Source organism: Caretta caretta, chromosome 8 (assembly GCF_965140235.1).
Source record: "Caretta caretta isolate rCarCar2 chromosome 8, rCarCar1.hap1, whole genome shotgun sequence".
In the NCBI taxonomy this organism is placed as follows: domain Eukaryota; kingdom Metazoa; phylum Chordata; order Testudines; family Cheloniidae; genus Caretta; species Caretta caretta.
Window position 1 is genome coordinate 56,504,581 of NC_134213.1, and position 15,704 is coordinate 56,520,284.

The 15,704-nt window shown below is 41.2% G+C and overlaps 1 protein-coding gene across 3 annotated transcripts in view; it reads right to left on the reverse strand.

Moving 5' to 3' along the window:
• Positions 1–15,704, reverse strand: part of TRMT1L (tRNA methyltransferase 1L) — a 63,512-nt gene that overhangs the window by 8,835 nt on the left and 38,973 nt on the right. For 2 of the 3 annotated variants that reach the window (XM_048860599.2, XM_048860600.2), the window contains exons 9-16: positions 15,400–15,649; positions 13,231–13,443; positions 10,004–10,191; positions 6,469–6,547; positions 5,416–5,582; positions 4,564–4,623; positions 2,865–2,991; positions 2,526–2,776 (exon numbers count right to left, since the gene is read on the reverse strand). In XM_048860599.2, the coding sequence (XP_048716556.1) occupies positions 2,526–2,776; positions 2,865–2,991; positions 4,564–4,623; positions 5,416–5,582; positions 6,469–6,547; positions 10,004–10,191; positions 13,231–13,443; positions 15,400–15,649 (1,335 nt within the window). Of the gene's footprint in view, positions 1–1,574; positions 2,777–2,864; positions 2,992–4,563; positions 4,624–5,415; positions 5,583–6,468; positions 6,548–10,003; positions 10,192–13,230; positions 13,444–15,399; positions 15,650–15,704 lie in introns of those variants that run through there. The other variant, XM_048860601.2, reaches the window with a different exon arrangement.

The window sequence follows — 15,704 nt, forward strand, 5'->3', positions numbered from 1 at the left end:
TCCACCTTCTTAAACAAAAAGTTGCCCCAATACACTCTAAGAACTTACTGGACATTTTGTGTTTTGCTGTATTACTTTTCCATGAATACATACAACTGAAAGCTAATTTGTACTTCTGAGACTTGCTGAACCTTGGCAAGTTAAACTAAAGTTTATGCATTAAGGAGCTAGTTGACTACATGCCAGATTTGCCTCACCAACAAGATTTGGATATTGAGTGTTAAGATAGAGGTATACACAACCTGTTCTCCTAATCTTTGCAGTTAGTTAGTCAACTTTAAAATCATATTTCTCTCTGAAATTGGTTTCAATTCAGTGGTGTTGGATTTCTTTAACTGAAAGATTAGAAACTTTTATTATTTTGCCAGTTTGTTTGCTTTGCATTTGACAACTTCCTGGTTTGTCAGTTTCACTGTATAGTCAAGTTGCTCTGTTGGTGTGAGACTCTTCCACAGCAATAGAGATTAAAAACAAGAATGAGGTCTGAAATCTCCAATAAGGCCAGTATTTAGTTAAAAGGACACTCAATTTGAAACCTTGTCAACTTAAAAAAAAAACTGAGCTAAGTAATTCCAGGTTCTACAGCTGCTGTACAGACCCCATGTCACTTTTAATGGAATTTTCTTTTTCTTATAAAAAAAGAAAACTTTTGTGTGAACTTTAGCATGAAGTAAGTGGGTACTTTGTGGAAGATTTCTCTGGTGCCTACACTGAACTTGCTTTTTCTCCAGCAGCAGTAAGCCATGCATTATTCACTCCTTCTGTGTTCCCAGTCCTGTTAGACTAGTTCATGTACTTTATGCTAAACCTCACACCACTAGTGTTTATTTTGTGGATTTCTGAAAGAAGATTTTTCTTCTATAAGTCAAAGAGTTACATGACTAGTCTTACAGCTTGGCAAGGCCTGAAAGTGCTATGTATCACAAATACCCTATCTTGTAGAATTGAGTGGCACAGAATGGCTGAGAAGGAAGTGATAGAGTGGTTCTGTGAGAGGAAGGGGGCCATAGCGGCTGTTAAAACCTGTATCTGAAAGTGTATCTATACTACTTGTGCTTTACTGGCATAACTATGCTGGCAGAACCCCCTATTGGAGATATAGCATAAACTGACATGACAGGAAGAGTTCTGCTGGTACAGCTAAGCCACCAGGGAAATGACATTAGCTAAGCCGTCAGAAACTCTCTTCTGGCTGCATGGGGGGAGTTTCTTTTGGCACACTTATGTTGGTTTTTAGGGGGTCTGATTTTTTTCCCCTCAATCTCCTTGCCGATATATAGCTATGTTGCCAAAACTTCATAGACTAAGCCTGAATCTAAAATTATTACCCTTGCTGTATGGAAGATCCTGTTTTAAAAGCAGTATAAGACAGTTGTTCCTAGATCAGAACTAGCGAATGACAGAAGTCTTGAACCAAACTCTTTGTTCTAACAGTTGGAAAAACCCACACAAAAATGAACTGTATGATTTTATGGCTGAAGTAATTACATATTAACTTTTTAAAAAGGAATGACTATTTATTAAATGTGTTTTTTCAACCTATATCACAAGAGATGGTTCTAATAGTGAAAATAACCTGTTTATGTACAAATTTAATCATTGACTTGTAAAAGGAATCTCACAAGCAGGTTAAATTAGATAACTGACTAGAGTGCAGATGTATTGACTTAATCATCAAATAGTACTGGTGACCATTTAAATGCAGGATGAGTTAAATCCTGGTGAATTAACTCTTTGCCACTCAGTCCTCTCTCCCCAATAGCTTGCCAGATTTTTCCTTTATTACCAGCAGGTAATTGTTGTTTTGTTCAAAGTAGCTAATTCACTTGAAATATATAGCTATGTAGAGCTAAAAATAAAAATTCAAATAGCAAAAAGTTTAATTTCATTCCCGATCCACTTGCCTCTAGGTCTTTGCTTTTAGGTAAAAGTTAAGTTTGCTACCTAAGGATATACTTGTACCTATTTAAAATGTTCTGGCTTGCTTAAATTTAATACCACATTTTATAGTGCAACATTTTTGGTGTCTTACAGACTTGACCTATTGCTAAACTCTAACCAATCAAGCAGCAGGCATGATGGCCGATTTCATACTTCGGTTATGCTCTAGCAACACTTAAGGAAATGCTTAAGACTTTTGGCCCCATCGCTTATCCGCTGTACTGGAAATTGCACTAGGAGTTTGAATAAGGCTTTTCGAAGAGCTGGGGGTAGTCACAAAATGCCAGTGTTTAAAAGAAAGACGAGCATAGAAGTCAATACCCTCTACAGTTTCTTTCTCCACTCTAATTGTAACTTGACCATATGTATTGTGATCAATTACAAGTTCTTCTGTGTAATTCTAAAATGTCTCCCACGCATTAAGATAACTGGAAACCCAAGCTTTCAAAACCAGTTCTGTAGATTGGTTTACATGAGTAGGGCTTAGTTGCAAATCTCAAATTAACACATTATTTGCATTCAGCAGCAATAAAGTTATCGTGATAGCTGTCTTTTGTGAACATAAAGAGTACTTCCTGATTTACCATCTTCTGTGAACTCCATGTCTCCTGACTTGTCATCTACAGCAGCTTGGACATTGTCTCCTGCCTGGGCATCTTCAGTGGACTGGACAGGGCCTTCTGCCTGCCCCCCAGTGTACGTGGGTGTGCTGTACTTCACAAGGATAGATTTAAACTGTGCCAAGGGTGCATTTGTGCGAACTCCCATGGGATCAAAATGGGTTCGGCTTACTCTATACCCAGCTTGGGACAGATACTGTAAGAACTTGTTTAACCTGAAAAAATTAGAGAGAAAGTTATTACTGGTTAGTTGGTTTCAACACAGATTTTGTTGGAAATCAGAAACTGGAACGTGATCCTTACTTTGGCATGTTCATTCCTTTGATACTATGTCTATGGATATTATAGTAAAATGCAGGGTGCTCAGCATTGCTTTCGGACTTCTGTCTTTTTGCTATGTTTTTACTCATTTCATTACTTTTCCTTTTACCTAAAACACAGAAATGCTCATTAGGGGCAAGATTCAAAATGTAGTTCCTCAACCTCTGCCTAACTCTGTAGCCACCTAAAAAATCAACTACTGAGTATGCACACAGTTGCTTCAGTCCAGGCAGCTGGGTGTCTAAGTCCAGTGGGATCCTCTAACTAAGTATTCCCCTGCTTATCTGGCAGGTGCTCTCAGAAGCCACCTACTGGATCAGGCCCCACAAAAGAAACCGAAGATGGTGGTGCCAACTTATAACCTTTAACCCAATAGCTGGAGCCCTCGCCTGGGATGTGGGAGAATTTCCCCCTGATATGAAGAAGAGATTTGAACTCTGGTCTGCCTCCCAGGAGAGTACCATAACCAGCGTGCCAGGGGGTATTTTGAGGCAGATCTCTCTTCTGTTGAAACTGTTCCACTGTATATAATTAACATGTATTGGGCCAGAGTAATCCACTAGGTACACGGGAGACCCATGTTCCAGAATGCTCCAGTACATATTTATTTATATATAGTGGAACAGCTTCAACAGGAGAAATAGAAAGCCCAGTGGTTAGGGTACTATCCTTGGAGGGGGAGACCAGAGCTGAAGTTTATTCTTGACATCGGTGGGAGGGGACAATCAAACTAGGTCTCCAATATGGTAGGTGAGTGCTCTTAGCACAGGGCTAAATTATACACATTTGACTAGAGCTATTGTAGCACTTAGTGATGATGCCACCCAGTCTGTGCACGAGAAAGGTGCATAAGCCCTTTCTCGCAAACTTCAGGAGAGGGTTCACGGCTGTGAATCCTGAGTGGAGGGAGGTGCTACCCTCCAGCCCCGAGTTAGGCACGTAAGTCCCTCTGAGGAGCAGGGCTCAGGACTCGCCCCTTTCCTTGGCATTTTGTAGTGGCTATCTTAGACAGCTCTGTGAGCTGGATTTTGTGGATCCCTAACTCTCCCCCGCATTGTATAAGGAGCACTGGTGCCCAACTCTGAGCTGTGGCTTTCACTAAGCAGTAGAGTACTGAAATGATAAGTGTTGCAATGCAATGCTTAACATTTAAGTCCCCTGTGGGGAACTCACCTTAGGCCTCTCTTGCTTTTCTTTAGGTAGCATTCCTGGCTCAGACTGATTGAACTAAAGCTACAACTATACCACTTCTAGGGGGAAAAAAACCTCTCATTCCTTAAAAGCTGAAGGGGATCTAAAATCTAGTCTAGTTTAATAGATAATTTTAAAGTTTTCTGTAACTTTCTTCCATAGGAGCCAAGGGCTGCACAGATAAACTAGACTTGCAAAAGTACATAGTGCACTTCATGCAATAATGGCTCCTTGTCTTTCCCAGCAAATACTAGTTTGGGTAAAGATATAATATTTTTAAAGTTTCATTAATCTTTACTGGAGGTGAACCACTGAGCATATTCATTTAAAAAAAAAAAAACCTTTAAAAGTTGGGGCCATCACAAGCCAAGGTTACAAAAACCATTCTATCCCCACCTTTAACACCCCATCCCTCCTTCATTGATTGTGGTTATCTGCTAGCACAAACCACAAGGGGTGTACATGCAGTTGTGATGGATGAACCACATACCTTGTACCACATAGTAGTCAGCTGCAGTATCTGGTGTTTTAATAAAGACGCCACATTCTTCTAGAATACAGAAGTCAAAATTAAATCTGAAGTGTGACAAAACATTTTAAATAGATTTTATTTTGCTACCTTATAAAGGGATCCACAAAAATTTGAAAGGGCAAAATCCCAAACTTTCTAGACAAAGTAAAAGGTGTAAAAATGATAGAGGCAAAAGGATAGGTAATAGGTTATGGAAACTTTCACTAAACATTATCAGTTTGAATCTGGCACAGGACAATATTCAAGTAAAATTACTATATGGTGATTTATCTGAAGTGAACTGGTAGCCTCTAGTCTGTTCTTATTAGAATAGTATCCCACTGTAGACAGCCATCTCAATCACCCCCCGCAATTGGCAGTCCCTGTAGAGAAGTCCAGGATTGACTGAGCATGAAGGGCAGAGTCCCATTTCACTCAAAGGGGAGGAACTTCCCCCTCAGGGCTGCAGTACGAAGGCTAGTATATGGGAAGCTTCTGCTACTACTGCCTGTTTTGCGAATAAATTGGACTACAGGACTGTCAGCGTGGCACCTTGTGTCAGCACTGGTTTACTTAATGTAGGATTTTTCCATACTGGTTCAAGTCTAGCACCCTGTGTCGAGCAAGCCTTAACAGCAGAGGTTTAAAGAGTATGACAAAAGCCCCATAATATGGCAAGACTGTTGTCCCATGCTTTGTGATAGGGAACATGTTCCTAATCTTCTTTTAACATGCACCGCTATAGTTACTTTTGCTCAAGAAATTTTCAATTGGTTTTAGACATTTAAAAATCCCATGAGTTTTTGTAAGCAACTTGCCATTTTATCTCACCTTGTTTGTTCTGGCTGGCAGGACCATGGATTGAAAACTGTTTTAGAGTTGTACATTCTGCTTCACAAATTAATGTCTTTACAAGTGGCTGAATCTCATCTAAGCCGTGCTGAACAGCTTCAAACAGCATTCTTCTGAGGAATCCAGTGTTAAAGAGGGACCCTGACCTGGACAGTGCAATAGAATGCCAGTGAAAATAAGGAGACTGGTGTATGACAAAGTATTTTGATTTATAGCAAAAGGCCTTTGCTCCTTTAAAAGTGGTTTCCACAAACTGAGTAGCTGCTGAACTATACTTATATTAACAGGGTACATAGTTTGTGATACTATTAAAATTATTTTTGTTTTAGGTAGTGGCAGTTCAGAGTCATGGCTTGAAAGCTAAGATCTTATGAGTGTTAAGCCCAGTTCTGCCACTGACTTACTGTGTCAACTGGGGCAAAGTCACTTCATCTCATTTCCCCACGTGTAAAATGGGAATGATACCCATATCACAGGGATGCACTGTCAAAATTAGGGTGGTGTACTAATAGTATTTAGAAACAGTAAAAGCAGGGCTAGTGCAAAGGATTAGTTCTGTTTCTATAATCTAGTTCTGAAATGCTCACATTTAAATTTAACTATTCTTTCAATCCAAAAAACCAAGGATAAACACCATTGCTGTTTACCATTTAACAGTTCAAGTTATTTTATACTACTGGAAGTGCATAGGTATTTGATATTATGTAAAGGCACACCAAGTTAGTTATCAATTACAGTTCAATGTATACTAGTTCTCTGGTCGCAAAACATCAAGCTACTCAGCCAGATTCTCCTGTGCAGTGTAATTGTTTTAATATGTCCAGGATGTGAAACTGAAAACTAGTTCACTATTGTTTATTTAGTAAACTCACTGCTTGCTGTCTACCCCAATATGACTAGGGAAACTCATTTTTTTTATTACTCAGCTCTCCAATTAAATAACCAGCTGCCAAGGCCATCTCAGTTGCTAGCTATAAACTTACTGCTTTATGAACAAGCTTTCACTTTTGTTAGGCTGTGTGCTGTACCTACCACAGAGGACCAAGCTCTACTGCTGTCTTCCCAGGCATACTGCCATGGCAGTCACAAGATAGTTGCCGGTAAGGGTTTTCTGTTACAGAAAACAGAATTAAAGTGAGTTCTATAGATTCAGTTATTTCAAAATACAAACAAAATGAAAGATGTTTTAGATACTAGAAATGTTGAACCCACCAAGAAGTGATTCTGCCTAAGTAGAGGCATTTAATAGGATGAGCAACATCAGAACCCAACATACACAAACAACTGTAAAAATGCCTGAGACACCAACTTTTATTAATGTTGTTACAAGTTACTAACTGGTGTCCGCTGGAATCTAATGAGGGGCATTGTAACTTTAGTTATTTTTAAATTAAAATAAAACAAACCCAGAGCTCCATATTACTTGGTATGTGTTTTAAATAACTGCTTCTAGCTAGTGGGTTAGAACTTTCCACTGCAAAAACAAGTTTAAACTAAAAAAGCTTTTCAAGAAAAATTGTATCATGCAAAAAATTGTTAAAATTATGGTTGCCTATGTGCACAGAATTCAGTTGACTCATAGCATTTTCATGACAGCCATAGCTCAGCTCCCTTGTGCATATGTACTAGGTTGAAGGACTCTGAATGCTGTTAATTTGTCCATTTAAAATCTCAGCTATAACATTGCACCTATACAGGTGACAATTTTATTTCTGTTCTTAAGAATGAAAGAAAATGTGATACTTATTGCAGTCTAATGCTCACATAGCCAAAAAATGCATCATTGTCTTAAGGAAGTGTTAATACCTTAACAGCCCAAGACATCGGGCCCTTAAAGTACAATGAGAAATAAGATAGGATTAGACATTCAAATAAGATACAGCTAAACAACTGGTTTCAGAGTAACAGCCGTGTTAGTCTGTATTCGCAAAAAGAAAAGGAGTACTTGTGGCACCTTAGAGACTAACCAATTTATTTGAGCATAAGCTTTCGTGAGCTACAGCTCACTCACTGGATGTACTCTGGAGCTTCACAACTCAATACATTCTCAAACTGCAGAATAATCTTGTGTGCACTATCTGTATATACCAAACTGTTCCTAAAAATATTTCAGATATGCAAAAGGCATGTGTCTTCATTAAGAACTAAATATTTGATTTATCTGAAGTTTGAGTAGTAAAGATCTTTGGGAAAATACTCAGTGAATATTTTTTTTACATCTCAAAAACATGGCAGATTTTTTGTTAACACCCTTTTTTCGTAACCTTACCCCTCCAACGAAACAACCAACCACCACCAGTGCGGTAGAGAAGCAGTATGAGAAATTCCAACAGAGTAATTTTCCAGAAAGTTTTAAGACAAATGCACATTTTGACTTTTGTCTAAATCATGACAGGTCTAAATGACCAAAGTACCATATTCATGTTCCATGTAGAAAAAGGCTCCTTGACTAGAGGGAACATATGAATTAATAGTCGTTTTAGATACTTTGAAACAGTAGGGTGGGAAAAAAACAAATGGCTTTGAACAGGTGGATGATATGCAAAGACAACTGCTAAATGTACTCTGATGGATAGCCCCAATTGTTTCAAAAGACAGCAGATAGTAGGAATAGAAAACTCCAAGGGTTCAAAGTACCTCTGAATGGACTATAATGAAAAACGCTTTCACTGAGGTTGTGTAAATCAGTCCTGTGGAAGCCTTTGTGCTCTGGATTAGAATGTCTTGTGCTCCTTTCTCCAGTTTAGTCAGCTAATCTCCATGCTGTCAGAGGCAGAGACACTAGATCCAAGCCCCCGGTCCTGTGAAATGACATCAAGATGGCTTGGAAGTGGTAGAAGGGTATGGAGGGATAAGTGCATCAGAAGTTGGAGTACCAGAACTGATATCCCCAGGCCATTATCAGCTGGACCTTGTCCTTTGGCATCTTCCTGAGAACTCTGGGAAATAACAGGATAGGGGTGAAAGGATCCCTTTCTGATCAGCAATGCATCTTCCCTAGGAGCAAAAAACCAGCAGATTGTCATGAGGCGGGATGGGGTAGGCTATTGCCAAAGAAGGGGAGAAGAGGTACAGATCCTTGAAAATCAGTCCAAGACTCTTGACAGCAGCATGAATCCTTCCCTCCTTGACCAGAAGAAAAATGTGTGCTTTCAGTAGTGGTAGGGCATCTCTGCTTCTGGAAACAGTCTCTTAGAAGAGGCTGGAGCCATCTGGTGGTACGAGTAAGACAAGGGAGGTCTCTGGCTTGAGAAAGGTAGAATCCTTCCTTATTTCTTGCTCAGAGCTGTGGTATAAAGCTCTAAGGATCAACTTGAAATCATTCAGAAAGGATAATTTCTTGTTCATTGTTGAGTTAAAAACATAATGGCCATCTTAGGTTGACTTACTGTAATCACAGCCCTGAACTCATCTCCGGAGTCCAGGGGTAACTTCTTGGCAGACTGAAAGGTTGTATCCAACTGTATCATATTCTGCCAACAGAGCCTGGTAACTGACTATACAGAACTGTAGGCTAGCTGAGTATATTTTTCTCCCGAAAGAGAGTTTTGATTCCTTATACCAGGGGTGGATTTCACAATAAGATGCTGTTTAGATTTTTCATGAGCCACTGCCACTACCAGTGATCCCAGAGCAGGATGAATGGAAACATTACTTGAACCCCTTAGGGGCAAAATGACTTCCTCGATGAGGCTGAAATGGAGGCTGGGGTCTACCAGAGGTCCTTGATCAGTGCAAGAATACCCTTATTAATGGGCATTGCTAAATGGCCCTGAGGGAACAGATGAAGAATATTGAATAACAGGGATGTTCCTGGACTATTTCCAATGGAATCTCAGAATCCAATATGTTCTTCGTAGGTTTCTCCATCAAAACCAGCTTCAAACAAGTTTTGCAGCTTTGTGTGTGCACTTGGAGAAAGGTTTACAAATAGTAAATGGTCAGTGATATGAGTCTCCCCTAGACAAAAGATACATTTATTGTGCCAATCATTCAGAGGCACAGGCAGGGTAGGTTTTGAAACCTGGAGACCTAGGCTCAGCCATTAGAGATACCTTGGCCTAGAGGAGACTGAAGAATTTTTATTTTTCTGTGCAAACAGGCCAAATGAAATTTAAGAACAAGAATATAAGAAACTAATTACAACAAGAATGCTGCAGGGAAGCAGTTAGACACAGTGTTGCTTCATCCCGCTGCCACAAGTGGGAAGAGGGAAATGAGGGGCAGTTGAAGCTGCTCTACTCTAAGCCCCTGGTGCTGTGGGGTGAGGGCATGCAGGGTGCCATGGGTAGCCTTAATGGATACTGCTCGTCAAAAGATTCCAAGCTTGTGCACCCACACCTACAGTGGGATTCATATAACAGTTACTCAAAGAACCCTAAAGGATTATAATCAAAATACCCTCCCCTTTATGTGTAGGACCATTATCACAATGCTTTATACGAAATATTTCTAGTGAAAGCAAGTATTTTTACATGTTGGAATTTACTACGTGCCTAACATAGGTACATACAATAAACATGCAGGGATTATACCTTTAAAAGAAACCCAAGGAAAATCCATTTACCTTCTACCATATTACCCTCCTGAAAAATCCTCTCCTCACACCACTGGCAGTGGATAAGATACCGAATTTTCTTGACTGAATCATCTGCAGGAGATGGTCCCCTCAAAACTCTCACCACTACTAGGACAAAGTGTTCTAGAGCTACTGCAAGCAAAACTTCAATGCCTTTGTTACATCGAGCTGCAGCTCTACCAAAGCAAAAAGATAGCATATTACCATAGGAATTCAACAAAGACTAATTTTCCCAGCTGTTCCACCATGTGCAATATATATATTTATGATCATCCATTGTTTGGAAAAATCCTACACTATCTATAAACAGCCTCCACTTAGACTGTTGGCTCTGAAGGGCAGGGGTCATCTTTTTGTTCTGTGTTTGTATAGAGCCTAGCACAGAGGTGGGCAAATTATGTCCCGCGGGACTGTCCTGCTCAGCACCTCCCGGCTGGGAGGTTAGCCCCCGGCCCCTCCCCTGCTGTTCCTGCTCCCCCACGCTGGCAGTGCGGCTTGTACCCACCCACCTCCCTGGCTTTCCAATGAGCCTGTCCTGCCGCTCTGAACAGCATGGTGAGGGGGCGGCGGGGGTTGGATAAGGGGCAGGAGGTCCCAGGGGGCAGTCAGGGGACAGGGAGCCGTTGTATGGGATGGAGGTTTGGGGGGATGGGGGAGGCGGTTAGGAAACGGGGAGCAGGGGGGGTTGGATAGGGCATGGGGTCCTGGGAGGGGACGTTCAGGGGACAAGGAGTGGGAGGAGGGGGGTTGGATAGGTCGGGAGTCCCGGAGGGGGCGTGTCAGGGGGCAGGGGTGTGGATAGGGGTTGGGGCAGTCAGGGGACGGGGAGTGGGGGGGTTGGATAGGAGTGGGGGGTTAGATAGGAGTGGGGGGTCCCAAGAGGGGGCAGTCAGGGGACAAGGAACGGGGGGGTTGGATGGGTCGGGTTCTGAGGGGGGCGGTCAGGGGGCAGGAAGTGGGAGGGGGCGGGGGCCAGGCTGTTTGCGGAGGCACAGCCTTCCCTACCCAGCCCTCCATACCATTTGACAACCCTGATGTGGCCCTCGGGCCAAAAAGTTTGCCCACCCCTGGCCTAGCACAATAGGGTGCTGGTCCATGACTTGGGTTCCTCGATGCCGAGAAGACTTGGAGGGATAGACTTCAAAGGAAAGATTACAGAAAGTAAATAAGTAGATCTAAGTTAAATGAAGACTAAGGGGAGATAAATCACTAGCTACTAGTATCTGAACTGGTATACACCAAGAAAAAACAGGTTTCAGAGTAGCAGCCATGTTAGTCTGTATTCGCAAAAAGAAAAAGAATACTTGTGGCACCTCAGAGACTAATGTTAGTCTAAGGTGCCACAAGTACTCCTTTTCTTTTTACCAAGAAAAGAGGAATCCTTTAGGGTACTTTGGAGGGGTGTAATTAGAAGCAAGGTGAAAATTAGCAAGGAAAATTTAGCTTGACACTCTGGAAAAGTTATTCCAATATGAGGTCTCAGCCTGCGGTGTGGTTTTACAGGGACAGATGAAACCCCTAGTGCTAGAATCAGTTAAAAGTTAAATGGGATATAGCACTGGAGAATATGCTATAGGGAATAAGCTAGCATGGGCAAGGAGCTGGACAAGACAATCTAAACAGGTCCAATTTAATATAATTGACTATGGAGTCTGTAACAGGGTAGCTTGCTCTGTGGGTTGGAGAGCATAGGACTAAACCAGTCTGATTACCGAATGAGTCCCACTTGAGGGGAATGAGGCTTAAGTGATGATAAAGCCCAGCTGGGGAAAGGGCTGGAGAAAGAACCAGGCAGAAAGCTCAGACAGTAAGGAAAAGTTCTACAGGCATGAAGGCCCGTGAGAGACCCAGACCAAAAAGGGAAGAGTCTGGAAAAGTTCTCCCTGTAGAGAGGCCTGGGAAAGATCCTGTTTATGCAGGGACAAAATGGACATACCCAAAGGAGAACTTAAGAGACTATGTAGGAAGTGGCCCATGGAAAACTGTAGCTCAGGTAAGGGAGCAGACCTGTCTGTTCAGTACAAGACCCCTGGACCGGAACCTAGAGTAGAGGGTGGGATTGGGTCCCCTACTGGCTCCAAAGAAAGGGGCATATAAAGCCTTCCACAACGGTTATTGAGCCCAGCAAGGGGGCTACAGGTCCTGTCGAAAACAGGGTGAGGAAGAACTCTACAGAGGGGGAAGAATTTTTGTTTGTGTTAAAAATATTTTGAAGACTCTTAGTTTGGATGAATATGACCCAAGAAAGGGTGTATTTAAGATAGTGACCCAGCAAGAAGGCCAAGTTTCTGATAGAGAAACCACCACAGTGCTGGAGTGTGCTGCCATGCTACTCCTGGCCACAACGGGGCACCTCGCAGTGAGTGGATTCGTTTACATAGTCTCAAGATCTTTCACACCTAATCTCCCACTCGCTCTTCCCTGAACTGATTGTTCCATTATCTTGATCTGGGTTTGTATGTCTTGATTTAGTGTCCAAACCCCCAACTTTCACTTCTGAGTACACTTATGAAGTCACTGGGAATATTTGTACGAGAAAGGACTAATATTATGAACAAGGTTTGCAGGACAGGCACTATATCATATTTGCTTTGTAAGTAGATTTACTTGTAGGTAGTAGATTTACAGCACCAGATCATTTTTTTTCCTTAACCATAATATTTAACCTGTGAAAAATTTAGCCACACTGTGTTTATTGTTTGTAAACACTTGAGGATAGGGGGCCTAGATTTTGGAGTGAATATCTGTTTGCTAGTTATGAAATATACTGTGAAAGTTGACACTAATGAGTTTATTTCCATTTAAACAAATCTAATTTAATGCTCTTTCCCACAGATAATTAATTGCTTTAATAGCTTCTGAAGTATTTATAAAGGCTTAGGCAGCATTAAATCACCACTAAATGAAAAAGGAACTTAAAATCTTCAGATATTCAAGTTTGCATTAGATTACCTTTTCTTTCTGAAGATTAATAATACACTCCGTACCCATTTGCCATCTTGCCAGTCACTTCAGTTTAAAATACTTAAATTGTTCTATAGTAGTGAACTTGAAATCAAGTACAAAACTGATATTTCAATGCCTAATTTGTAGAGCTTAAGGAATTCTGAAAAGCAAAGACACAACTTGCTTTAGCAATCACCAAAAGCATGCATTAGCAATCCTCTTCTACCAGAGCTTAAGAGCTGACCACGATTTCTATGTTTTAATAGTACCTTGCCACAGCAGCAACTACTATTCTAGCTGCCAGTTCCTTGAAGTACTCCGTTCTGACAACGTTACAGCCGTAGTGACGCTGGGCCACATGCTGAGCTTTTGCATACAGAGAACAGATGTCTGTGGATGTCACTGATACTATTCCAAGATTTCTTACATTTCTGAATGCAGAATCCAGGTAGTTCACAGCTGTTCCAAATGGGTCCAGGTGTCTAAAAACAAAATATACACTGAGAAGCATCTCTGGTACATAACTACTTAGCTTTCAAGCTATCAGAGAAAAAAACGGTTTAAAAAAATCCTCACCCATAACATCTGAAGTAAAATAAAAATAGAATTTGATTTTACAACACACCTTCCATACCTCCAACATGCCCAAATAATTTACAAAGCAACAAATTTAGAGGGGGCAGGCAGTACATATTGAGTACTGCAACAGTCATCACACATCCAGCACAATCTCTCTCACATTCTAGTACACTGGATAATTGAACTAAGAAGAATGCTGGCCAAGATACCGGTGTTTATTCTGAAAGACGGGAGAATATACAAATAAACTAACTCCCACAGAATTCAACTGGTTTGTGGATGTTCAGCAACTCTAAGAATCAGACCACTTATTTTGATATCTATGTATGGATTTAGTGCCTGCATTTGGGCACTAACATTTGAATATTTTGGTCACAGATTCTAATTAAATCAGCTATGCTATTTAAGAATGGATTACAATAAGTGATCCATAAACATGCGGCCTTATTAAAAACTACATGCACAGATATGAATTTCAAATTAGCTAAAATTACAGAAAAAATATTCTTATATTTCATTTTTCCCCAAACAGACAAAGTTATACCAAAAATCCACAAGTCTGGCCTAAAATGTTCATACACATTGTGAGGCAAACCTGCAGCCAAACCAGAGCTGCTCACTCAGCTGCTGTGACTTCCCCCTCCAGCAGAGCCTGCAGTGACTCATCACCACGGATCCTAGAAATCCCTTTGCCATGGAAAAATCCAGAATTTGTGTTTTTATAGTCTTTAGTTTTTACATTTTGTAAAAAATGAAAAACTGGGTTCTACGGTACATGTTATCTGAGCCTCCATTATCCAGCTCTCTGTATTAACCGAACCAGAACTTAAAGCCAGAGCCCTGGATGGAGAGGCTTGGGTTGTCAGCCCCCGGTGGCTGTGCTTCCTATTGTGATTAGGGAAACTAAAGTTCAGCATTTCATTATAATCATGGGAAAAACACTCATTTTTATGGGGGTTTTTTTATTGGAGAATTTTGAGGGTTTTTTATTATGGAAAACTAGGATCCCTGCTCATCATTCAGGCATGCTGCAGCAACTCAGTTGCAGGGATTCATCCCATAAGCAAAGCCTCAGCACTAACGCATGCTGCAGCAGCCTATTCCTGGGCAGAGCCTGGGTCAGGTGACCCCCAGGCACAGGTATTTCACTGATCCTGCCTGAGCAGCAAGTTAGTCTGTACAACAGCACTACTCAGCCAGGAATCCTCCTGCTGCCTTGCAGTGTTAGTGTCATTAGGCTTCCAGCCTTCTCTTGATCCAGTTCCTGTTCCTGCCCCAGCCTTGTTCCAGCCCACTTCAGCCTTGCCCATTCCTTACTCTGTCCTTGCTCTAGCCCTGCCCTTGCCTCCTGACCCTTGGACTAACTCCAATCCAGCTTCAACCTTTGGCCTGCATCCAGACTCCAACTATGATCCTGATTTGGCTTGTCTATAGACTCTGACATCAGTTCTGACCCACAGCCTATCCCTGGACCCTGATTTCAGCGCTATCCTGGTCCTGACTCTATGGCTGACTTCGACCTTGGTACCTGTTCTCAACCATGGCTCCAACCACCACGCCTGACCACCGAGAACACAGCACCCAACACACATTACCTGGGTACTTATTTTCCACTTTGGATGCCAGAAGGACTTAAATGTTTTCCCAGTGATTATTTTTTAAAAGATTTAAAATTGTCTCTATTTACGTAGCACTTCAGTTGCTACAATTAAACTTTTAATAAGCAAATAACCAGCCGCTGTTTGTTGTCTCATCCATTCAGACTTCTCTAAATAACCACTGGGGCAAAAATTAAATTACAGTCAAGATCAAAGCATCGAGTAAAGACAAACTTGTATTAGCAAACACTCTTCACTTACATAAAATCGAAGGATCTCAAGTGCATTATGACATTAGCATCCATTTTTGTCACTTCAATAATGCCTACATTTTCCTCTCCTTCTTCCATAGTTTCATCACAGTCGTCCTCTTCCTTAGTATTCATCATCACCTTCATCTTGTTTAAATGGCAGTTTTCCTGAATCATTGTCACGGAATTTTCATTGAAATCATTAATCGTAACCTTCACAGAATTTCCAAGGTGCTTTGCCCACTGTAATCCCATTATACCTGAGGAGAAAGGCAAGCGCATAATTTTATGGTTGGTTGCATGCAATAGAATAAA